This window comes from Protopterus annectens, chromosome 11.part0 (assembly GCF_019279795.1).
Source record: "Protopterus annectens isolate FY-2018-M chromosome 11.part0, PAN1.0, whole genome shotgun sequence".
Classification (NCBI taxonomy): domain Eukaryota; kingdom Metazoa; phylum Chordata; order Ceratodontiformes; family Protopteridae; genus Protopterus; species Protopterus annectens.
Window position 1 is genome coordinate 22723897 of NC_056745.1, and position 26418 is coordinate 22750314.

The window sequence follows — 26418 nt, forward strand, 5'->3', positions numbered from 1 at the left end:
GACCTTGGGACATTTTGAACACATCTGTTGCAGAAGGAGAAAGCTAGTAATAGTATATACACATACAGTGAATGGAAAAAGAGAAAGTTATCCAACATTGATAAGATCTCTTAAGCTGTGCATACTTTTTTGAACTGTTACTTCAGCAGCAAATGATCAAAAATGTTTTAACTATTTAAACTTGTTTTCAGACAACAAACTTAAACAAGTCTATCTAACAAGAAAAGTGGGAGGGAAGAGTCTACCTGCTCTGAAAGAACAACTGTGTTAAAGTGAGCAGAGAAAGAACAACTGTGTTAAAGTGTGCAGTGTTGCTAGTGATCGTTACAAATGGGGAAAGGGACAGCTCTCTCACTATCTGACTTTGGTTTTCTTATACTGAATGATTAAGAACACCCTGGAGACTGGGAAGACAGGAATGCTTTAAAGAGATACCTAGCAAAGTTCTAGGTTATCAAAGGATAACTTTACATGTAAAAATATCTCTTACCTGCTGGGCAGATTCAGTTTTTTTTTACCGGTTGGTTACATTTTTGGATCAGGTTTTTGAATGCATGTAGTTGTGTGCATCAACAAATAGTTGTTAGACTGGGCTTGTTAGGTTATTTGTGGTGAAGTTCTCAGAGATGGAAATAACGCTATATTGGCTTTTGCAATTGGCCACATATTTGTAGGACTGGTTTGCATTGAATATAGTAGTAAAACAAGAAAATACAAAACCTGCTAGATGCAGGATGATTTTATCCACAATGAATGCAAATGGTTTGCCTAATCCAGGTTAGAAGCATAGAGCATTCCCTTACATAAGAACGTACATTTTTGCTCTCAACAACAGAGGCAGGTGGCTGTATGCTGCACTTTAGGGCTTGTCATTCTCCCTCTTGGCTTGGATTTTGAGTTTCTATAAAATAAATGTGACCAGACAATACTTTGATGCTTTTTTTAGTAGTTTATTTGTGTCCCCGATGATGCATTTGATGAGCTGCGGAGGAGGATGATGGAGGGATGAAGGCATGTTTCAGGTGTCTGCAGCCTGTGCTTCCTGTTGGGGTTCAGCTAGAGCAGAAGTGGAGTGTTAGCGGATCAGCAAAGAGGTCTATTTATTGTTCACTGAACTATGTTTTGGGTATTTGACATTGTGATTTTGCTGCTACCAATTCGGTTTTAACTTATAGAAGGAGCAATGCAGTTTGTGAATGGAGTCCTTGACTTAGCTCAAACGTTGGGACTGTTTTATGCTGCCTTTTGGACTTTCATTTTTTGAGTTTGGAAACAGCAGTAAAAGTAACAACTTTTGTATTTTATTGCAGTGACTTTTAACACAGTGATTATCTTTTTAGTGTTCCATTTTATTATTAGATGCATTTTTCTGTTAAATTGTTGCCGTCTTTGTAACAAGTTTGTTAAGCTTAGTGGGAATTGTTTTTAGCAAATTGCTGCATGTTTTATAACTATTTCCTGGATGTTCATGATGTTTTCCATTGTCTGAGTACTAGTTTAATGTAAAGTGCTTAGACACAAGCGCTATAATAAACTTAAACTTGACTTGAGCCATGAGTGGCTGACCTAAGCTATACCTGATCTTTAAGACCGAGATAAGAAACACAGCTTGAATACAAGCAATATGGCATAGAACTGGGCTTGGGGAGCAGCTTCTTCTTTTTTGGAGGGGCTAGGAAAAAGAACTGGGCTTGGGGAGCATCTTTTGTTTTTTTGGAGGGGCTTGGAAAAGAGTGATGTTATTTTTTTTTTACTCAAAGAAACTTTACTGGTTTCTTTACAGGAGTAATGGTATTGATCTCAAGACACTGCTCCCCACATTAAAAATGCACTAGTAGATATAAATGGTTGATTGTGGGAGTTAAATGTTCAATGTGTTAAAAAACAAAGTCAGAGTCTAGAATGGCCTTCACAGAGCTTGCAAGCAGTGTACCCCGACATAAACACTCTTTCACCCACAAAACATCTAATTCTTTTTAAAGTGTTCCATTGCACCTATTCTCCAAATTTTAAGTGGAATAACATTTAACAATCTACCTGCCTGAAAATGGAAAAATATAGAACTTTAGATCTAACAAATGGAAATTAAAAAAAACAAACAAACACAAAAATAAAAGATTGTTATTCCTAGCATCAAACTTGTGATTTACTTTATCTATTTTATTTTATTTATTTTATTTTATTTTACATTTGTTAACCGGGCTAGTCCAACTGGATACATGTCCATTTTCAGTGGAGGCCCGAGGAGAAAAGCTCCACTATCTAATGCATAATAACAAAAATACATTCAAAGTACATAGGTAAATTAAGACGCAACTAAAACAGGGATTTAAAATTACATAGGGAATTAAGACACAAGTAAAACAGGCATATAGGCTTTCCTTTCAGTAAGTTCAAAAAGGTGAATACAGAGACTATCAAATTTCTACAGTACAGGTCAAAGTACAAAGGTAATTTGAGATTCAACTAAAACAGGCATTCATAATTACATAGGGAATTTAAGACTCAACTAAAACAGGCATTTAGGCTATCTTTTCAGTAAGTTCAAAAGGTGAAAACAGAGACCATCAAATTTCTTCAGTACAGGTATATAAAATGTGAGACAGAAATAATTAAGTAGTTTAAAAGCAAAAGATAGAGTTACTAGAAAATTTTAGTTTGAAGTTGAGAGAGTCAATTTCTCAGGTAGAGATGAAAAATAAAACGGAGAAATAGAGTTGGGAGACAGTGCAAAGGGTGCAGGAGAAGGTAGGAGGTACCTACAATGGCATCATAAATTTTTACCATAAACATTTATGGATTACGATTAATTCTCCCCTCACCTGTCTATATTTAACGGAGTATAGGAATAATTCCTTTAACCTTCTATTATGTGTCATATCCCTCAATCCTTTTATTAGTCTACTAAAAAATGTGGAATTCTTTGTAATCTTTCAAGCTGTCTATAATTATACATGCAAACAGGGACACCATTTTCCACTATAGGCCTTATTATTGCTTTATATATAGGAAACAATACTTCATTCTCTTTGGCCACAATAGTTCTATATATGTTCCCGAGCTCAAAATAACATCTTCAAATGATATCCAATAAATGCACCTTTAAAATGTAAAACCTTATAAACGTTTATAGTGAAATCCTGTACTGTATCCACCTTCCCTGTTCATCAATCATTAATAACATAAGGATAATGATTAACTTTTCCATAATGCATTATCCATGTCTTTTTGGCATGAAATTTCATATTTTTAAATTACTGACCATAGAAATAATTCCCCAAATGTCCATGTAATCCATCACAATCATTTATACTTTACCATTGATGTTGATGCAAGTTTTGAATTACTTGCATATTTACATAATCATAACTTTTGAGAACATGAAAAGCTTGTGATAAATATTTCATAAAGGACTAGTCCCAAAACAGAACCTTGAGGGACACCAGAATTAAATATTTTATATTTAAACATTTTATAAAAGTTTCACTAATTTTTACTCTAGAAGATTGATTATTTAGCCAGTTTTTATACATCACACACCGTAATGATTAATACCATTGGCAATTAACAATGAAATAAGTCTATGATGCAGTATCATAGGCCATAGCCATATCGACAGACCACATCAACTGGCACACCTATATCAAAACATTCTGTAACAGGTTTATACAAATTAAGTACATTTGTTAAACAAGAATGTCACTGAAGAAAGCCATGCTGACAGAGGTCCTTCTTACTACTTAATGACTTTATTAATCTTTCAAAACATTTATATAAAACACTAATCAAACTGATTGGCCTAAAATTCTCAACCATTGTTGAATCTCCTCCCTTGGGTATAGGCACAAGCAAAGCTTTTTTCCATAGACCTGGGAAAAATCCCATCTCCAAAGATTTTTGGAAAAGATACTATAAACAGGGGAGCATACACACAACAATAGATTTCAAAAAATAGCCACTTAGTTAATTAAGCCCTGCTGCTAAACTAGGCTTGAATTTTCTTAAATTCTTCCTCAATATTATTAAATAAATGTGGGCACTCCTCCACTAACTCAAAATCAACATCTTAATCCTACTTACTGTACCAACTACATTATCTAAAAATATATCAGCCATTACCCAGTTATCAGTAATTAACCTTTCGTTCACCATTGCATTGCTGCTTCTACTTTCACCCTTAGTTTGCCTTAGATGTCTGAAAAAGTCATCTCAATATCATCAGCCATATAACATGCAAGCTTTTTTTCATAATTCCTCCAAGTCATTCTAAGGCATCGTTAAAACTAGCCCTAGCTATTGTATATCTTTCTCTGTTCTTAACAATAGGTTGACTCCTCAGTTTGGGACAATCGTTCAGATGAAGATATACACAGTTAATCATGTTTTTTTTTTAATTAATATGTTATGAGAGTGTTCTGAGGGTATGATTTTGTTTCAATGAAAACCCTAAACAAAAAAGTCTTGTAACATGTGGCATTGATTGAAGTGGATATGACAAGAAACAACTGTATAAAATATCAGTCGGCCAAGCAATAGTGGATGCATGTACCACAAAATCTGGAAAAAGACATTTAAAGATCTGTTATAATAACTATTTATCATAATGGCTACACTAAATATATTATTTTGGAATATAAATGGCCTCAAAGGTATGGGCAAAAAGAGTATTGATTTATATTCAGAAATGCAGAGTGCAAATAGAAATGTTGCAGGAGACACACTTAGAAAGAAATGGGCACGTGACTTTGATAAAGAAAGGATTACAGGAGGGATACTCAGCAGAGTATAAGGGGCAAAGGAAAAGGAGAGTGTACTTATACCAAGTGCTAGAGGAGCTCCCGTAGCAATAGAAGAGGAATACAAGATAGCAGTGGTAGGTTTGTGATAGTAAATGGTTACTGGCAAGGAAGGAGGGCTATGCTGGCAAGTATTTATATTCCACCTAAAACGGCTATTATGGGGCTTAAGAAAATCTTGGGAGAAATAATCACTTTCAGCAGAGAATATTACTTATAGGTAGGGACATTAACTTGATTTGCAACAATGATGACATATCTGGGGGACCTAAAAGGGAAAATATAACAAAAGAGGGAAGATTTCTGAAGAAATTTATGAAAATTAAAATATTTGGTATGGAAGATGTGACCCCTCCTACCCATTAAAAAGAGGGGAATTTAAGGAATGGGTAGTGGAAATTATTCAAGAGTTATTAGGGCGATAGAAATTTCTTCAGACTTTATAGCTAGTGAGTGGGATAAAAATTAAAGCAGAGTTTAAATACAGGGTAGAAATAAAAGAAAAAAAAAAAGATGTGTTTAATAAGAATTACTTAGAGGGGGAGACAAAGGTTAGTATTGCAGAATACAGGGGATCTCACACAAGAAGAAGAAACACAAATGCAGAGTGCTAAACAGAAACTAAGGGCATACCTAGATAATATGGAGTTTAAAAAGATTCAACATTTCCAGAGGTAATAACTTCTTCCCATTTCCAGTTGGTTTCTTATTTTCTAATTCATGAACAATCCATTTTACAATAAGCACCTCTCCATATTATTTTTTTCTTCTATCAGTTTGCAACCCCCTAACCTACAAAAGCATACAGTTCCCACACGATCTGAATTTAACCACTCTGGAACACAATCATCAATACCATTCAATCTAGTAGTCCACACAACATCCAAAACCTTAGAACCTCTTGTGGCCTCATTAACTATCTGTGTATAACCAATACCTATAAAAGTTACTCCTGTATAACTTTAGTAACAGTCCCATTTAACATACGAGGCAAACAAATGTCCGGGAATAATATATTTTTTTTCAAAATACAATGACAACATTTTACTAAACTCCTTAAGATTCTCTGAACTTTGTTTAGGAGGTCTATTGAAATAGACATAACTTAATCACTGATTTTTAAGGTTAATATTTGTGGATATCTCAAACTTTTCACAAGTGTTAATTATATTAGAGGCCTACTTCTAATTGACATAGGTAGAAACTCCACCCCCTTTTTATACTGCCTAATCCTATGAAATGCCTTGTATCCTTTCAAACCTAATGGTGGATTCCTCTCAGAAAACCAAGTCTCAGTTACCATCGCTATATTAATCTTATTTTTCATTCTTTTTTCAAAAAAGGGAAACGTATTGAGGCTTCTAGTATTATATAGCAAAATTTTTAATTTAACATTGTCTGCCAGTTCTATAGTATTCAGCACGATTTTGCTGCCTCTAAAAATGATTTCATATGCAGCAGTGGTTTCTTTCAAAGAAATCTAGATAATTCAAAAGTAATTTACCAGTACCAAAGAATACAGAAATAATATCCCTTTCTTCCCACAATGTTATAACTTTTATAGCAGTTTTAGAATGTAATTTCTAAATGTTATTAGTAAAACATCTAACAACCTTAGTTAATATATATCCAAACTTTTTTAAAGGAACAACAAAAAAATACCAGTTTAAAATTTTTAATTTTACTTAACTGTATCATCTCACTAACGTAATCATTAAACAATAAACCATTGCTCCTGCCAGCATAATTTATTCTTCCTGCTATAACAAATTTCCATACTTTTTCCTGCTATCAAAAACTAGTGAAGATGTCCCACATTCTACTTCCTCTTGATCTGACTTTTTCCTCAGATTACGAATCAGATTTCTCCCCCATCTTAACACGGGGTCTACTCAGTAAAGACGTTTTGTTTACTGGAATGTATTTTCCTTTTCCTTAATTCCGCCATGCTTCTTCTACGGAACTAATGCCAGAATGACCAAAGGCCCTTCTCCTTTTCTTCCTAGTAGCTTTTTCCAACTGATCTCATCAAGCAGATATTCTACTGATAAAAGACCATTATCAACCATACTACCTGGCAAAGGTTCTTCAATGGTAAATGAAGCCCCTCAAGAGACTTCATTTAAAATTTCGGTAGCGCTAACACCTACCACATCATTATCAATATCAATATATCAATCCTCTGTGCTGTTTGATACTCTGTCACACAATTTATCATTACTATCACTATCATTTATCATTACTATCACTATCGCTACCAAGATTACTGCATAAACAACAGTAAATAGTCAATTCAGCCTCTTTGCTTTTTAATATTTTAACCTCTGGAAATATATAATTATTACTAATACTTCAAACACTTGTAGACCACAATCAATATACTCTTCATTAGACTTAAGTATGTCAACAAGATTTATGTCCTGACATCTGTTACAAATAGAGTTTTCTAAGTCTCAGCCTTCAGTAACATTGTCATACATTTTGCATACCTTACACAGAGTTAAAAAAAAAAAAACATCTAGTAAGTCCTGAAAACAAAAATTATCCATTCACCCATTTTCTATAACTAAAATACTGAAAAATCACGCCAATCACCCAACTCACCAAATACACTTAACAAGCAAAGATGGGAAACACATCTTTGTGTCGCTGCAAGACATGTCCACTTGTAGCAAGTGTTTAAATACTTCCCAAGCCCTGCTTACAGGTCACACGCCCTCCCCAACTGATGTTATACTGCCTAAACTTAACTTCCCAGCCCTCACAAGGACTTGGAGGGGAATTAGTCCACAATACACTAGAAAATAAAATAAAAAAAATAAAGTATAGCGCACAACACTGCTGTACAATATCATGGCTTGCTCTGATAATATAGCCTCCAAACAACTTATTTGGGTGTCTTTTTGTTGACAGCATACACCACTTATGTTCTGCTTGGAACTATGCTTGTTAAATGTAGAAGGATGAGGATGATATCAAAAGTGAATGCATTTCAGAAGAGAATTGCAGTATATATATATATATATATATATATATATATATATATATATCCATACAAATGTGTATGTGTGGTACTGTCTATGTGCATACCTAGATCCCTGACCACTGGGTAGACTCTTACGAACATATAATCAGCATGGTAATTAGCTGGGATGACTGACTTCCCAAAGGGTACAATTATGCATTTCTTAGCACTGAGTTTTTAAGACCACGGTTTTGGCACCATTTCTTAATCAGAGAGGTAGGCCCTCTTGAAAAGTGCTAGTGTCTGCAGGGGAGTCAACAAAAACTCCCAGCTTGCAATCATCTGCAAACTTAGTCAGCCATAAACCTTCAGCATTTGTTTCCATTTCAGAGAAATGGATGCCAAAGAGCGGGCCCAGTATCAATTCCTGGCAGACTCTGTTAGAGACTGGCCTCTTGGTGGAGGTAGCTTCACCTGGGTCCTATCAGTGAGACAGTTGGCTATTCAGTGTGTGAAAAAAGGGTTTATACCTAAATTAGTGAGCCTGTCTATAATGCCTGAATGGGGTGATGTATCAAAAGCCTTTGCTTGGTCAAGGTAAGCAGTGTGCATAGCCTTGCCTTCGTCTAGTGATTTGGTAATCCTCTCAAAAAAAGTCCACCAGATTTAGTAGGCATGTTCATCCTTTAACACAGGCAAACTGTGGTGGATCCAACATTTGCAGGTTACCTGTGTCCTCATTTATCATGTTCATGATGATTCTTGCATATATGAGGCTGGTCAAGACTTATGGGCCTGTAGTTATCCAGATCAGTATTTGGACCTCCTTTTTGCAGATAACGACTGCAGCCATCTTCCATTCCTTGGCCACAAAATCTGACTATAGGCTCCAGCTGAAAAGTGATTCAAGTGGGCAGGTGAGGTCACGTTTCATGCCATTTATTAAGCATTCCTGGATGTTATTGGGGCCCATTGATGCAGTGTCTTTGGCCTTGGAAAGTGCATTGATGACCTATTCCCTAATAATGGTGGAGGAGACTGTGGTTTGTGGTATTTCCTTTGGATTACTGGGGGGGATGGAGAAGATTTGAGCTGAACCCGTCAGCCAGTTGGCAATGGCCTCTGGTTCAGTGTGGGTGATGCCATTTACAATACATCCTGTACATTGTTGTGTATTTCTCCTGAGGTGACAGACATAGCTATAGAAAACTTTGTAGTTGTCATTTGCCTGAGAAGCTATTTTGTCTTGTAATTTAGCCTTTGAAGTATTAACCTTCTTAGCTGCCTGTTTATATTGGTCAGAGGGCTTTTAGTGTGTATGGATTTGCTCCTCCTATGCCTGGCCAGGATTTTTTTTCTTTTGTTGTACAACCAATTGATATTGTGATTCCAACAGGGCGGCTTGTCTTTTGAGTTAGTCTTATTCTTAATATGAATGGGCACAGCTTGTTCTATACAGCTATCAATATGGCTGGACAGAGACTTTGTAAATAGCTCAGCATATGCTGTGGCTACTGGGTTAGGCGGTGCTTAGAATTTAGCCAATGTGTCACTTAGCTCCTAAAGATTTTTAGTTTCATTGGATCCACAGATTTAATTTACATTTTAGGCAATACTGCCTCACAGTCCGATCTAATGAACAACGATATTGCATTGGTTGAGGATCATCAGCCCCCCCCCCATGTTCATGAGTACAAAGTCAAGGATGTTTGTGCACCTGACAGAAGAATCAGCCAACTGTTCCAGGAGGTTGGTATTGCTGGGCTTGTGCATTAGAAGTGGCAGGATTCCCAGTTCATAGATGAATAGTTGAGATCCCCCATGAAGACCATACTGGGTCGAATGGCAAGGGACTCTAGTACATTACGAAAGGTAGTATGGGTTTCCTGGGACATGGAGGGGGGACCTACAGGTTGGAAAAATATGGTAAAAGAGCCTGTTTATGGTGAGTTGTACATGTACAAGTTCCAATGGGTCATACACTTTAACTAGTCTGGATGGGAGGTTGGCTTTAATACAGATGGACACTCCTCCACCTTTAATTCCCTACTGTGCAGTAGCTGGTTTAAAGGTGTGAAAGGCATTATAGCCTTACATTGCAGGGGTACTCTCAATGACTTTAAACCATGTGTCTGTTACTACATAGATATCTACACTCTCCAAGGAGAGGAAGGCTTGCAGAGAGTGGAGTTTCTTGTTAAGACTTCTAGCATTGAGCAGTACCACCTTCAGATATTCCTTCATAGGTTCAGTTAAGTCAGTAGGTTTATCACTTTGGCATTGTCTAAAATAGGCACCATGGGGGTGGAAAATGTATTTTCCAATATCTGAAAGCCTAGACAGGATAAGTCCAGACATAGATGTCTACACTCTCTAAGGAGAGGAAGGCTTGCAGGAAGTGGAGTTTCTTGTTAAGACTTCTAGCACTGAGCAGTACCACCTTCAGATATTCCTTCATAGGTTCAGTTAAGTCAGTAGGTTTATCACTTTGGCATTGTCTAAAATAGGCACCATGGGGGTGGAAAATGTATTTTTCCAATATCTGAAAGCCTAGAGAGGATAAGTCCAGACCATTCCTGGCAAAGCAGTGCGGTCAGTTAACTATGTCCTCCCAGCTGTCAAACAGTGTACCTGCTAAAACGAACAGTAGAAGTTAAGACAATTGTTAAAGTCCATCATTTTCTGTTGGTAAAAAGGCATCAACCTTGGAGAAGGTAGTGTCCTGCTCAGTGCTAGGATCATACACTTATCAAGGGTACCACAACTTGTCAGAGATTTGGAATGCATGGTTAGCCTTAAAAAGGCCCTTGTGGTTGTTAGCTTAGAAAGCACCTATAAGCCTATAAACCTATACCTGTCTGAGACACAATCAGCAAACTAGACCATGTCTCATTTCATATGGTCAAAGAAGGTATTTCTCAGGTCATTAACATCCACATGAACTATGACAGTCATACTGGTACCTGTGTGACATGATGGATCCCTGAAAAGGCAACTAACTGACTCTCTCCTTACTCAGTCTGGTGAGGGGGACATAAGAGTGCCTCACTATAGGATTACTAATGACCAGGAAATTTGGCTGTGTGCTGGTTTACCTCAAGGGCTTAGCCGCAGAGGCAATGGATACAGTGTTACTACGTGTATTTGTGGGTGGTGTTTTAACAGAGTGTTTACATGGTGGCTGGGGACCCTTTTCTGACTGTTCTGTGCATGAGGTCTTAGTGTTTTAGGAAGGTTACCTGTAAGTGCCTCAGTATAAGTAGTTTTATGTATGGGGATCTTTAACCTGTGCAGTAGGCATGGGGCAAGTGTCCCTGACAACCTCTATAGGGTTAGTTTTGGCTGGATGAGAGAGTTTTGCCTCCAGCATTAAAATGGATTTACACCTCTTGCATACTTTATCTGTTTTATTAAGAATAAGTGGGTTGTCAGTGCACATGAGGCAATTGCCACAATGCCCGAGAATACCCATGTCAACCAGACTGGCTACAGAGAAGGTTGGGAACTGTACATCCATGGTTGTTGCTCTACTAGCGAGGAGCGAGGGAAATTTATTGAATAGGTGAATAAGACAAGGACATGATGAGCAATGCTCAGCTGTGTGAAAACAGATGTTCTAGTAGTTTGAAAAATCTGTCTAGACAATTAAGGGTATGTTAAGGGAAACCTATGCTGTCAGAGATGGGCATCTACACAGACTACAAGGGGAGATGGGCATCTACACAGACTACAAGGGGTAATTGTGCTGTGCGATATCAGCAACTATACAGATCACTGCTAGGTGCCATACCTGTCAAGCTGTTTCTGCAAGAAATTTGGACAAAACTTGATAAAATGGAGGGATAAAGGCCCAAAAACAGGGACACATTTTAAATATTGCTCTTATAAAAACTTAAAAAGCTGCTAAAATAGCAGGATTTCTGTTATCATACATTTTCTGAAGTATATGAAGTCTGAAACTCAAATGATTGTCATTATTTATTAACTTTAATCCTTAAATCATCCCAGTAATTTGTAAAAAACCCACAAGCTTTATGAGGAACAGACCAAAAATATGAAGCAAAAATCTGGACATTCTGCAAACATTTGTACAGTTGAGAGGTATGCTAGCTGCCACGGTGCAGAGTGCAGCAGTTCTAAGTGCCAAAACAGTGGAAATGTTAATTTACATCTTAGCTTGCTCATAGGTTATTAGCCAAGAGTTGTGCAACTGTGGCTCTTAAATAGCAGAGGAGATTTTTTTTTAAATCAAAACACAAACAAAACTCTGTGTCCAATTAAAAGCAGAACACTCTTCTTTCTTTCATACAATCCTGGGCCAGAAAATAACTCAGGCCCCCTCCACTCTCACTAAAGTGGATCCAAGGCAGTTCTAACTAAAGACTGTGAATAAAGGACAAAAAGTGCAAATATCCAACACAGACACACTCCATTAATGCAACCGTGACAAAACAATGTGAATAACAAATACCAAAAACAGTGTGTATGTAAATGTAAGTCTTAGCTTTTGAAGAGTTTAGCAGAAACCAGCAACATTCTTCTCAATTGGCATGGTCACCAAATGCCCCAGGCACAGAGATTCAAAAATTTAAACAAGCTAGCCTTCTAGCCAATCAAATGAAGGCACAATAAGCTTTCACCAGCAATTCCCAGCTCAGAAGGGTGGCCGCTACCCTCTCCTCCTACAAGCCTGTAGACCACAAACCTTATTAATATAAAATAACTGGTTTGGAGCCCAAGCTATAAGACCAGAACTAAGACACTTTTAGAGTAACAGACACAATAAGCCTTCAACCAGCAATTCCCAACGCAGAAGGGTGTAAGCTACATCTCCTGCCAAAAAAGTGTAGACCACAAACCTTCCTTATGTAAGATAACTAGTTTGGAGCCCAAGTGCTTAAATCAGAACTAACAGGCTTGGAATAAAAGTTACAATGTAATCAGGCTACTAACAAGCAGTAATAAATGCAGCAGATTAAATGCAACTGAACACTAAGAATGTGCAGCAAAAAGCTAAATAAATTAAGAAGAAGCACAACTACAGTAAAAACATCTGACTAATAGTATGTGGGAAGGTAGGAAACAGAAGACAATTCAAGTTTGAGACTAAAGGGGGGGGGGCTTCCCAGTTGATCTCTCAGTGCTCAGTAGAATGAAGTAATGAGATGAGACAGGGAGGGGTGTCCAAAGTCAGATTTATATTAGGGGAGGGCAACTCAAAAGCCACCAAGTTTAAAAGCATATCAGTAGCAAGGTGGATGGGAAGGAAAAATCAAATGCAGAGATCAGTAACAGTCAGGCAGAGAACAACAAGTCAAAAAAGCACAACTAAATAAAGATGCCAGTAAGTATTTGTAGTTGAGTGAGGAATGCTATTTCTCAGCTCCTCCCACTAACTAGCTGGACATTATCCAAGGCCTGCAAAAGAATTCTGGTCCAAATTACCCTATCCACAACCTCTTAAAACTCCCCCAAGAACAAAAATCTTAAAACAAAACAGAATGCAAGAAGAAGATAAAAAATAGAAGTAACCAAACTTTAAATGAATAACTTCAATCCAAAATCAAATGCAGGAAAAAATCAGCTATAGTCAAGCAGAGAACAGCAAGTCAAACTAGCACTGCAGGCAAATAAGGACTGGGCATCAGAGGGGGACTCTACTATTACACCCAGTTTATATAGTTACCTGCAAACTTAGATAGCCAGATGTCTTTGATCTTGGTCTGGAAGTTGGAAAAGTAAATACCAAATAAAAGAGGAACCAGCACTGAGCTCTGCACAGCACCACTTGTCACTCTAATACTCTCTGATATTGCATCTGCCCATCTGTCCCCTGCACTGTTTGGGTTGCATCTTTTAAACATGTAGGGAACCATTTATAGCACACTGAAAATGCACATGTGAAAATGTGACAATAGAATCTATTACTGTTCAAATTTATATACACGGAGCTTTTCTCCCTAGACCTCCACTGAAAAAGGGCCTTGTGCTTAGATGGACTTTCCCAATAAACAAAACAAAATAAATAAATAAATAAAATACATTTAGTTTACTGACTAGGCTAGCACTGGGGAATGGTGTAAAAAGCCTTGCCCAGATCAAAGTACACTGTGTGGACAAGCATGACTGCTGTCAACAGCTTGTGTTAAACTTTTTAAACATGTTCATTAGATTCAATAGACAAGGTCTCCCTCTCTCTGAAGCCAAACTGCTCTGCATCTATCCTGACAAGGTTGTTAATGTTTGCGTACATCAGGCAGGTTATAATACAATCCACAACCTTTCAAATGAGTCCCGTTAGGCTAATGGGCCTATAATTCTTGGGTCCATGGTGGGACCACCCTTATAGAGTGGTATCATCACTGCCGCTGGTCATATCTCTAGGGCTGAGAGTGTTGCTTGGCTTGGGTTAAACACTTTATGTAGTGGTTCAACCAGGGCATGTTTCGTACTGATTATCAAACGGCTCAGTACAACATCTAGCTCCATGAAAGTGTTTTTGGTTTTGGACAGCACTTTCACTACATGTTCTTTCATAATGAAGAGGCAGTTGAGAGATTCAGGAATTGAACAGCTTTGAATAGTTATTTTTGGAGTAAAATTCACACAATTTCTTTTCTAGTATACTGGCAATGCCCATGGAAGGCGTCCTGTAACAAGGAATAAACTGATACTGGACTGTGATTTGGAGTTCAGTAAGTTTATATTTAAAATGGCCATGCTAAATTCAAATACTTATGAATAAATATTGCAATATATAAAAATGTGTAAACTTGTATGAATATATAAATGTAGCCAAAATAATATCTATATAAAAAATACTGAAAACTTAAACTGTTAAAATACATAATCATAATCTACAAAGAATAATCAAAGTTTGGCTGCATGTAACTTCAGTAAATGATAAATGGAAACATTTTCATTTGTCCAGTATGGAACACAAAGATGCACTAAGTTGTGCTAAGTGAGAAGACAATAACAGACGTCCTCACAATAATGAGGATGTAAAAACAAATGCCTGGTGGGGGTCTGATGCTGTGATATGCGGAGGTATTCCCTCTACTCTAAGATAAAGCAACCTAAGAGTATATATAGTCAGGAAGAGTATGCAGTTGCAGGGATCATAGCCCTCCTTCAAGAATACTTTATTTTTGTTATGATGCACTTTAAAACTGACTGCGAAGGAGCTGAAACTGCAATATTTGGGGTCCCCATTACTGTCCTAAGACCTACAGACTGAAGTTTATACATCAACAAGAAAATGCGGAATATACTAAGAGAGAAGAATGAATTAAAACAAATAAGTATCAGTGCATTCCTAGGGAAGGCCCTCTACACCCTGGTAACACATCAACCTCTGTAACCTTTCACATGCAATGTATTTTTGACAGTATTGGATGCACATTTCAAATGAGCTAGAAATTGTCTGCATAGGTTTGAATACCTCTGGTAGCACATTCCAAGTAATAAGGACTTTTCTTGCATGACAAAGGTTGCCTGAGAAGTTATCTCAGAAGACAAACACTTTTCAAAATCGCATTTTACGCCTCTGGCCCACCTTCTGGCTACTAGTTAGTTGGCAGACAGATATGTACAAACATTTAAGAAGTTTATGACATCCAGAAGCCCTGACAACATAATATACCTAAGCCTGATAGTTTTGTTTTTGCCAACAAAAATGAATATCAAGCAAGCAAGCAAGCAAAAAAAACCCCATGCCTAGTATATCATTTATGAACAGAAATATTGGGGCAAGCCTAGATTTGCTGAAACTTGGTTTCAGAAAATAAGCACATAGCCAAAAGTTTTACTAAATGACTAAGAGAAGTCTTACACAACAGGGTAACCTGTGCTAACATGCCGCTGCTATAGAACTGGCAATGGATGCCAGGCTGAGCTGTGTCTAGAACAAGGTACTTGATGTACACTGGTGATAGTGAGCATGAAACACAGACTGGACAGATTTCCCAGTACAAAGTGCCAGCCAGTCTGATGCTCTGGAGCTTGGTGTCAGGCATCCTACTTTAAAAGAAATTCCCTAAAAAGGTCTGTGAACATCCACTTTACCAAACACTCTGTTCTTCATGTTTACTCCCCTCATCAGGAGTACCACTTAGATCACTGCAAATACTCTCAGTTCTGCACACTTTTACCCCCTCCCCAGAGTAGCTTTCAGATCACTGTACTTGCATATCGACAGCATGTGCTGACCATTCTGCAGCATCACCTCCCTGTGTATCCTTGGGACCATCTTCCTTATCTATTGATACTTTATGGTCATAGTTCTGTACCAGCCTTTCCTGTGCAACTGTAATACCATCCTCCCTACTTACTGACACCATGTGCTCCCCATTCTGCACCTTCATCTCCATTTACAGCTCTGGGACCATCCTCCTTATCTAGTGATACTTTGTGGTCATAGTTCTGGACCATCGCTTCTTTGGATGCCTGCAGAACCATCATACTGATGCCATATGCTCCTATTTCTGCACATAACCTCTTTGCATTGCTCCAGATCCATCTTACCTACTTTCAACATGTGCTGATAGGTCTGTACCATCACCTCCCTGTACAGCTCTGAGACGACCTTCCTTGCCTACTGACATTTTCTGGTCATAGTTCTGTACCATCACCCATACCTACTGACACAATGTGATTCCCCAGCTCTGTACATCACATCCCTGTACAGCTCTAGGACCATCTTACCTACTGTTACCATCCACACATATTTCTGCAACGTCACTTCCCAGTGTAGGTTTGCTACAAGTCACTTTTATCTACTGAAAGCACTTCCATGTAGTTTTATGATATCATTTCCTTGTGTAACTTGGGTATGATTCTTCCTTACCTACTGACACCATGTGCTCATAGCTCTGTGACATCATTTCCTTGTGTAACTTGGGTATGATTCTTCCTTACCTACTGACACCATGTGCTCATAGTTCTGTGACATCACGTCCTTATACAGTTCTTTTTCCTGAGCACTCAGAATCTTCCATTCTTCCCTTGAAAAATCGACAGCAACATCTTCAAAGGTTTCAGGTATCTGAAAGTAAAATGGAGTTATTTGATGTTCCTTGGTAACATTCTATGCATTATTCTGAAGCATGAAAAAGTCATGTTAACATATAACAACATCTGCAAATGTATTTACTTCAGTATACTAAAAATATTGATTCTAGTGCATCTCTTAAGTTTGGCAAGGGAGCTGCAGATGACAAGAGTCATAAAACAAGGACACAGATAGCACAGTGCAGCACACCACCACCACTGTGGTAGTACTGTGTACAGGTAAATCTACAGGTGTAAAGGTGGGCAGACTGTGTACAGGTAAATCTACAGTGTAAGAAGGATGAGATGATGACAATCTTCCTGTGCTGTGCCCCTTCATGCTTCATATTTATGTGTGGTGTACAGTGTTTTGTGCAGACAGTCATCAGCATTAAAATTATATGAAAGAGAGTCAAAGCAAGCAACAGTAAATATAGTAATTGTAATATGCACACAAAAGAAAGAAAAAGATTAAGGTTGTGTGCTCTTAACAAGTTACTTCATGTAGTCCAGAATTTGACTCCTCAGTCGCCATTTGCCTACTGTGTGACTCTGAGAAAGTTACCGGATCAGACCATGCTCTGGGACAGTTAGGCTACTTGGTTAGGGCTTTCCAAGGCCTCCCTGACTGCAGGTTTAGTAAGTACAGATATGTGGCTGTACTCGTTCAGAATGGTATCAGAACTCAGACAGGACAAGCCTTATCTGCAAAGCCATGGAGAGGATCATAATGGAACTCATAAATAAAGACATAGGGAACTTGCAGACTTTGGATCCAACTCAGTTTGGCTTTGTCAAAGGCAGATCCTGCCTCTTAAACTTGGTTGACTTTTTCGAGACAGTCACCAAGGCCATTGATGAGGGAAAGGCAGTCCATACAGCCTACCTCGACCTGGCAAAGGCCTTCGACACAATACCCCACTCAGGTATCATCGAAAAACTCATCAGCTTGAATGTAAACCCATACATCACAAGATGGGTTGCAAACTGGCTAAGTGACAGAACCCACAGGGTCAGAGTTGCTGGAGCCATGTCAGACTCAAAGCCTGTCACAAGTGGTGTCCCACAGGGCTCAGTCCTGGGTCCACTCTTGTTCGGCATCTACTTTTCTGAAGTACAAGCAAACACAGGAGGGTTATGGCTGACAAAGTTTGCAGATGACTGCAAACTGGGCGCCATAGTCGAAAACACATCTGACACAGATATCCTCCAGAAGGGCCTCACAGAAATGGATAACTGGTGCCAGAGCCATGGCCTGAAGTTAAACGCCAAAAATGCATAGTCATACCCTTTGGGAAAAACAAGGCTACCTAGCTACCATATAGGTGGCAATCCACTGAGCACAGAAAAGTCATCAGAGATCTGGGGACCCAGGTTGACAGTAGCCTTTCGCTTGACACTCATGTTGCTAAAGTAGTTAGGAAAACCTTCTATATCACCCACCTGATCATGAAGGGATTCACATCTAGATCAAGGGAGGTCATCGCCCCCTGTACTCATCACTTATTAGACCTATGATTGAGTACAATGCCCGCTCGAATGTATCTGACCAGACACCTGCTGCAGCTTGAAAGGCCCCAAAAGTTCCTCACCAAAAGGATAAAGGGTCTCAAAATATGTCTTATGCTGCCCGACTGAAAGAACTCCAGCTCTATTCAGTCTCATACCGCTTGCTCAGAGGTGACCTGTGCCTGACATATAAGGCCATGTCAAACCCAGATTTGATGAATATGCTTCACCTCAAAAATCTAGATCCCTCAGAACCACAAGGGCGGGAGACTTAAACCTTGACACGGTTATAAATAGAACGTGCTGGAGGGACAGATTCATCACCCAGAGACTCCCTATGCTGTGGAACAAAATCCCGGTACATGTGAGGCAGAGCACCTCTCTGGTCTTGTTCAAGAGGAATCTTGACCAATGGATGGGAGATTGCAGATATACCCCAGGGATTACTTCAGCGTCACTGCTTGACAGAGGCACAGCAAAATGATAGGCATAGTTTTTATTCAAACTAAAGGGGTGGCGAAAGCCACATAACTATGGGCTAGGCTTATAAATGCCCTTGGGCAGATAGCCTAGTATGAACCTATGAACCTATGAACCTATGAGTTAGTCTCACAGCGGGTCTTTCAAGGTCATTACAGTGCTTACCCTCTAAGCACTTTACATCAAAAGCAGAATAAATCAATATTAGAACCAAACTAAATGAATTATAAATATGAAATGATTTCCAAATCAAACAAGTATAACTTGTATATGGCCTGCTCTCCTCTGATATATTTCTGGATCTATCTAAGGCTTTTGACGTGGTCTCACACAAACTACTGATCTCTGTTCTCAATATCCTATCCTTTTCACAATCAGCTACTGATCTAACTGGCTGCAAACAATCAGTTGTCTGGCATAACGACCTATCTCCTCAACTTCCTGTAACACTCGGTGTTCCCCAAGGCTCCATTCTTGGGCCCCTACTATTCTCACTCTTCACCAATGATCTATTCACAGCCACCAAGCATGCTTCTCTTATACAGTATGCAGATAACTCCACCCTCATCTGCTCAGGCCCAACTATACCTGAACTTCACAAGATCACACAGGAAGCCTTTTCATCTGTAGAAAGCTGGCTATCTAATGGCCAGTTATTACTCAACCCAGCAAGACTAAACTCCTTATCTTCCAACCCAATAAATCTAACCCAATTATCCCTCACTTTAAAATGCTACACAAAGACAATACCGTCATCTCCCCAACAAAACACACCAACTACTTGGCGTTGAGATTGATAATCTCAGATTTGCCACTCACATTTCTCTTACCGTAAAAAAGGTTAACAAAAAACTAGGTTCATTGCACAGAAACAAACAATTCCTCACCAAGACAGCCAGAATTTCTGCTGCCAATTCCTATCTAATCTCCACTTTACGCTACACCTCTCCTATACTTACCTACCTTAGACAAACAGACCTAAACAAGCTCAAGGATTGCTACAATAAAATTGCTAAGTTTGCCACTGGTGTATCTTATCGCAGCCACCACTGCATCTCACTTAGAGAACTTCACTGGCTTTAACACGCTCAACTTCTTCACCCGAATCAACTCTCTCTCGCCGACAAGTTAGTAAACCATCCTCTTATAGTCCCACCCCTTCAATACCTTCTCCAGCCTTACTGCTCCACTAGACCACTACGCTTCAGCAGCGAAAATCAACTTCTAGTAAGAACTCAGCCAGAGAAGCACTACTGTCCTGCGTCATATCCAGATTATGGAACCCCCCCCCTATAACCACACTACATTTTTACAATCACTTCAAGACTGCACTAAAAACTCATTTAAAAAGTCTCTGGTTATGCCCCATGCACCAACCTTGACTAGTAACCCTCCTTTTTACCTCCCTTCCTCACACCATGTGATCATTGCATTCCTTCCTCTGCAGGCTCTGGCTCACCCTTTACCCTCCCCTTCCCTCCTCACTCAATCTCTCAGACCTGTTATGCTTAACTACCTCACTTCATCTCAACTCCAAATACATACCCAATTGACTTGCACCTAGCTTCCTCTCACTACCACGTATACTACTCACTCAGTCTCCTCTCTTACTCCCCTGTCTTCCCCTTCGCCCTTCTAGCTTGTTTCACATTCGTGTGGAGCATCCGCTTGAGTTTAGTGCAATATTTGTATATAAGATTTAGGTATATGAGTTTAGTACAGTATCAGTTTGAGCTTAGTACTATCTGTATACACAGCCTTCCTTTATTCCTAGCCTCTAGCTAGATATTGGTATATCTGTTCATTACTATGTTTCATATTGTATGCATAGCTAATGTTTGCTGCAGTATGTATTATTTGCTATTGGTATATCTGTTCATTACTATGTTTCATATTGTATGTATAACTAATGTTTGCTGCAGTATGTATTATTTGCTATTGGTATATCTGTTCATTACTATGTTTCCTATTGTACGTATAGCTAATGTTTGCTGCAGTATGTATTATTTGCTATTGGTATATCTGTTCATTACTATGTTTCATATTGTATGTATATTTAATGTTTGCTGCAGTATGTATTATTTGCTATTGGTATATCTGTTCATTACTATGTTTCATATTGTATGTATAACTAATGTTTGCTGCAGTATGTATTATTTGCTATTGGTATATCTGTTCATTACTATGTTTCATATTGTATGTATATTTAATGTTTGCTGCAGTATGTATTATTTGCTATTGGTATATCTGTTCTTTACTATGTTTCATATTGTATGTATAGCTAATGTTTGCTGCAGTATGTATTATTTGCTATTGGTATATCTGTTCATTACTATGTTTCATATTGTATGCATATTTAATGTTTGCTGCAGTATGTATTATTTGCTATTGGTATATCTGTTCATTACTATGTTTCATATTGTATGTATAACTAATGTTTGCTGCAGTGTGTATTATTTGCTATTGGTATATCTGTTCATTACTATGCTTCATATTGTATGTATAGCTAATGTTTGCTGCAGTATGTATTATTTGCTATTGGTATATCTGTTCATTACTATGTTTCATATTGTATGTATAGCTAATGTTTGCTGCAGTATGTATTTGCTCTTGCATGTATATGCAGTTGTTCTTCATGTACTCTGCTGCTCATTTATTGGTCTGCGGAGCTTTTCTACCCAGGCCTCCACAGAAAAAAGACTGGTGTCCAGTTGGAATTTTCCGATAAATAAATGTAAATAAATAAATAATAAATACCTGCACTCACTGAAAAAGTATGACTTGATGACACTATGGTTACATTTTAGTATAACAGTACAATCTCTGAACAAGCAATGTCATTCATGAAAATCTCGGTTCCACTTTGAGATCTTTATTCCCTGACCTGCTCTCTAACAGGGCGCACTTGGGTTGCCTGGCTAGGCTTATAAAGGCCCTACTGGTCGTTAGCTTAGCATATACCTATGACCCTATGAAAAATGGCAAATGTCCTCAGTTTTTTAAGACAGAAACTATTTCATTTGACAGCTGTATAAACCAATCGATTTACATTTCAAATGATTATATTACGTGAAACAACATAGAGAAGAAATGAAGTCCCTTCCTTTGCACTGGTCGTGAAAATGGTTTGCCCTGCAAAATATTAACCTTTCCGTGACAGTGTCCCACTCTGGATATTCAAAAAAGGTGGCAAACCTAGCAGCCCTACTTCACTAACTTAGTAAACCAATACTGGTCCAATAAAAGATAAATCTGTTTCTAGTGTTGTTCTGTCTTTAGCCAACCTATTCCACCCCAAAATCAGAGTGCAGTACAAAAAGGAAATGACTGCCTCACTAATGTGGGCTGTTTGAACTGTTCAAATTCTAATATTGAAATAATGTTATGTTAGTAAATAATGAAAGCTAATGTGCAAAGAAAAATGTCCCTAAATATAGGAGTGCCTGCTTCTATCTTTATAATCTAGTAAAATGGGAGGAGAGCTTGTCATAGTGTATGAGGTGATAAAACACAGATAATGCCTAAACTGAAGTTAAACAGATGTACATGTGCTTTGTTTACACACACTGAATAATTTAAAATTGATACGGTGTTCCACTGGCAAGAAACTTTCCTACCACAGTCTTGACAGTCGTAAAATGAATAAAATAAGTAGAAACATGCTTAATACCAACAGGAAAACAATGAACTGTGCCAAAACAAATAAGTTGAAAAAAATATGACTCCCTGGCAGCTGTAAGGAAATAAAATGCATAGCCACTGTAAACAGTTCCTATTGTGTTTACTGCTGTTGGATAAATCTGCTGTCCTGCATATATTGGGGGAAAAAAGTCTGTGAAAACTAGACTGAAATGGTCGACTGAATGGTCTGCTCCTCAGAGCATCTCTTGGCCAGTGACTAGAAATTATTTTATTTTTACAGAACTGATTCAGTACAACAATGGTAACTGGCAAAGTGAAAAAGAGGAAATTAATTATGCACTTCTTTTGGCTTTTCCCGGTTAGGGGTCGCCACAGCGGATCACCTGTCCGCTCATGACTGGCAGTAGAGACTCTGCACAGAAGGCACCCCAAAAGTTAAAAAATAGTTTCCTTATTCAAATGGAAGATTGCAGAAAGACGTTGCAGTCAATGGTGAAGACATTGCAGTGACTGGTGAAGATGTTGCATACTGGGCATGGAATAGAAAGCTGCTACGGCCCCTTACAAAACAGAAGTCAAATTATAGATGCTGAGATTGTCCCCATAAGTAGGGATGATTTGGGTATTACCAAATATTGCTCTAAAAAAATAAATAGGTTAAGAGTGCCCCTAGAAGAATGGTGCCCTAGGAGGTCACTTAGATCTCCTACGCATGAGGCCGTCCTTGTTTCCATGCATGCAGCATCTTGTTAATGGGGATGTGCACAGCTTCGAATCACTACAATTCCAGGTGTGCAGCATCTCGTTAATGGGGATGTGCACAGCTTCGAATCACTACAATTCCATGCATGCAGCATCTCATTAATGGGGATGTGCACAGCTTCGAATCACTACAATTCCATGCATGCAGCATCTCGTTAATGGGGGTGTGCACAGCTTCGAATCACTACAATTCCATGCATGCAGCATCTCATTAATGGGGATGTGCACAGCTCAATCACTACAATTCCATGCATGCAGCATCTCGTTAATGGGGGTGTGCACAGCTTCGAATCACTACAATTCCATGCATGCAGCATCTCGTTAATGGGGGTGTGCACAGCTTCGAATCACTACAATTCCATGCATGCAGCATCTTGTTAATGGGGATGTGCACAACTTCGAATCACTACAATTCCATGCATGCAGCAACTCGTTAATGAGGATGTGCACAGCTTCGAATCACTACAATTCCAGGTGTGCAGCATCTCATTAACAAGGAATTTGCAAGGCTACAAATCACTACACTCCCACACATGCAGCATCTCATTAAGTGGGGTGTGCATAACTACAAAACACTACATTCCCAGATATGCGGCATTTCATTAACCGAGATGTGCATGGCTACGAATCACTACACTCCCAGATGGGCAGCATCTTGTTAACTGGAAATGGGAACAACCAAGAATTACTACATTCCCAGATGAGCAGTATGTCATTACCTGCAAATGTGTACGACTATGAATTACTACATTCCTGTAGATACAGTATCTTGTTAACTAAGAATGTTCATTTCTATGAATTACTACAGTCCTGTACATACAGTATCATGATAACTGAGAATGTGCATGATTATAAATAACTACATTCAGATATGTGCAGTATCTGATTGAGTGGGAATTTGCACAACTATGAAATCATTCAATTGGAGTAGTATGTACTGCTCAGTTAATCATTTCGCCCAACATGTGTTGAGTACAACAGGCACCTTGGTGAACTACATAGTCACTCACTGCTCAACAGACACAGACTGCCACTGGATGATGGGAGCTAATTAGAGTACAGCCACTAGAAAGCATGGCTCTGTTGTAATCAGCTTCCTTTGTGAAACAGCACAGACCACACACACACACTCATGTACCCTACCTATATGATCACCACTTTCATACCAGTCACAAGTCAAGCCACAAAGCCATATAAATGACTTGCATTTGGGTTTCAGACTTCATATCCTTCAGAAAAATATTTAAAATGTGTCCCTATTTCTGAGCATTTGTCCCCCATTATGTCAGGTTTTGTCCAGATTCCTTGTCCTAAGAGGTCGACAGGTATGGAAACCTCTTTGCTGGTGCCAGGGGATGACACACACACACACACACACACACACACACACACACACACACACACACACACACACACACACACACACACTCTTCTGCTTTCATGCATGCACACATGCAGACATAAATATAAACGTGTGTGTTATGCACATACCAACAGACACTTTTTTTCTATTTCACTTGATCAATCTTACTCTCATGCATGCATAAACACTCACGCTTTATTTTAATTTTTTTGCCTTTATTTTACACTTGCTAAACAGCAAAAGCGTGGCTTAGTGAGTCTAAAATAATGGCTGCCGTTATTTTTTTTTCAGTCTGAGCTCCACAGCAGCTTGATATTATGCCATGAAGTGGGGGATTTGTTTTTCAGTGGACATTACCTGTATATTAACACCAGGATGGAGAATGTTCGTTCTCCAACCAGGGTGCGATGTACAGGTCACCCAATCTTCAATGCACTGTAACACTGTTTCACTGGAAGTGATATGCTATTTACTAAAATCATCTCACTCTTCAAAGTACTTGAACAAGAACTTCCTAAAAGAAGTAAGCTAAGAACTGTGACTTTCCTAAAAACGACGCTTTGTCAGAAAGGACAGAAGTGCAGTGACAACACCCGCAGAAGTTTAATTTATATCTGCTTGTACAAACTTGTGAAAAGTACTAAAGCTGTTTTGATCTATCTCTGGCTAAACATGTCTCCCCCTTATTTCTTTTCACCATAAGACTGCATTTTACCAGAAAACTTTTTGCAGTTAAATAGTATTAACCACTTCATGACTTCTGTAAAAAGAAGGCTAATGAACTGCATGACACAAATATACTTAGCCAAAAGTTCTCTTATTAAGGCTGAATATGTCAAAGTTCTTAGAATCAGTTTAACATGATCAACTACATTAAAATTACTGATGATGTTGGTGTACAAAGCTCTCCAAGTAAGGAAAGTACTTTAAACAGAGTCATAACAAGCACAACATATGTCTGTATTTTACCTAAACATATCTTTTATACATACATGCAATATGTATTTCTCATATTTAGCATAAAATGCAAGCACGTTTTAAAATATTATTGATGACACAAACCTGCAAGCACAGTGCTGTTCATGCTATTACAAAACAAAACTAGGTGGGGTTCCCTACAGTTTACCAACAGGAATCACAGGATATCTAGCTCAAAAGGACAACACCTCCTTCAGCCTTCAGCTTTATTTTAAGCAGCTTCAGTTAACCAAGTACCGAGGGGAAAAAATACTAATTTGTAAGATAATTTGCTAGCTACTTTGTTTTCAGAAAAATTAAAAAAATATATATACAATGAAAGCAACTTGCAGGCTAAATTTTACATACCTCCAGCTTCATGTTCCTGATCCTGACTCTAGGAATGGAAATTACCCTCTTTGGAAACAATAACAGCCACTACTTTCACAAATTAGACCCAGCAACACAATAAACTCAGATAAGAATGAGTTTCTGCCAACTTCCTATCACAGTAACCAGCCCTCATTTCCTGTCCGCCTCAGAAATGTGCCCCCAGCTACACAATGCAGATCTGCTCATTAATATGTATACATGCTTCGAATACTGACTTCACAGTCTTAAACTGTCCATGTTCCTCGTAGTGCACGCTGAAAGGTTCTGGCCCACATCCAGTGTTTAGAATTTTTTTTTAACTGATACCCATGGTAAATCATATTGAATCATATTCCTCAAAACAATGTTTTATAAGGTAGCACATTATAACCATCTTGTGAGCTTCTTAGCTGAAGTTGTTACTAAGCTGTTAGCATGTGTTCCACATTTTACAGATTTGTTCTACATTATGGAGATGAAAGTTTGAAAGTTATGTATGGATAGGAAGGACAGGCAGTGTT

At 38.4% G+C, this 26418-nt stretch overlaps 1 protein-coding gene across 2 annotated transcripts in view; it reads right to left on the bottom strand.

Moving 5' to 3' along the window:
• Nucleotides 1–26031, bottom strand: part of LOC122815138 (zinc finger protein 2-like) — a 76111-nt gene extending 50080 nt beyond the window's left edge. Inside the window, exons 1-2 of one of the 2 annotated variants that reach the window (XM_044087391.1) lie at nt 25895–26031; nt 16681–16807 (exon numbers count right to left, since the gene is read on the bottom strand). In XM_044087391.1, the coding sequence (XP_043943326.1) occupies nt 16681–16807; nt 25895–25906 (139 nt within the window). In that variant the 5' untranslated portion in view covers nt 25907–26031. Of the gene's footprint in view, nt 1–16609; nt 16627–16680; nt 16808–25894 lie in introns of those variants that run through there. The other variant, XM_044087392.1, reaches the window with a different exon arrangement.
• Nucleotides 26032–26418: the final 387 nt, after the last annotated feature.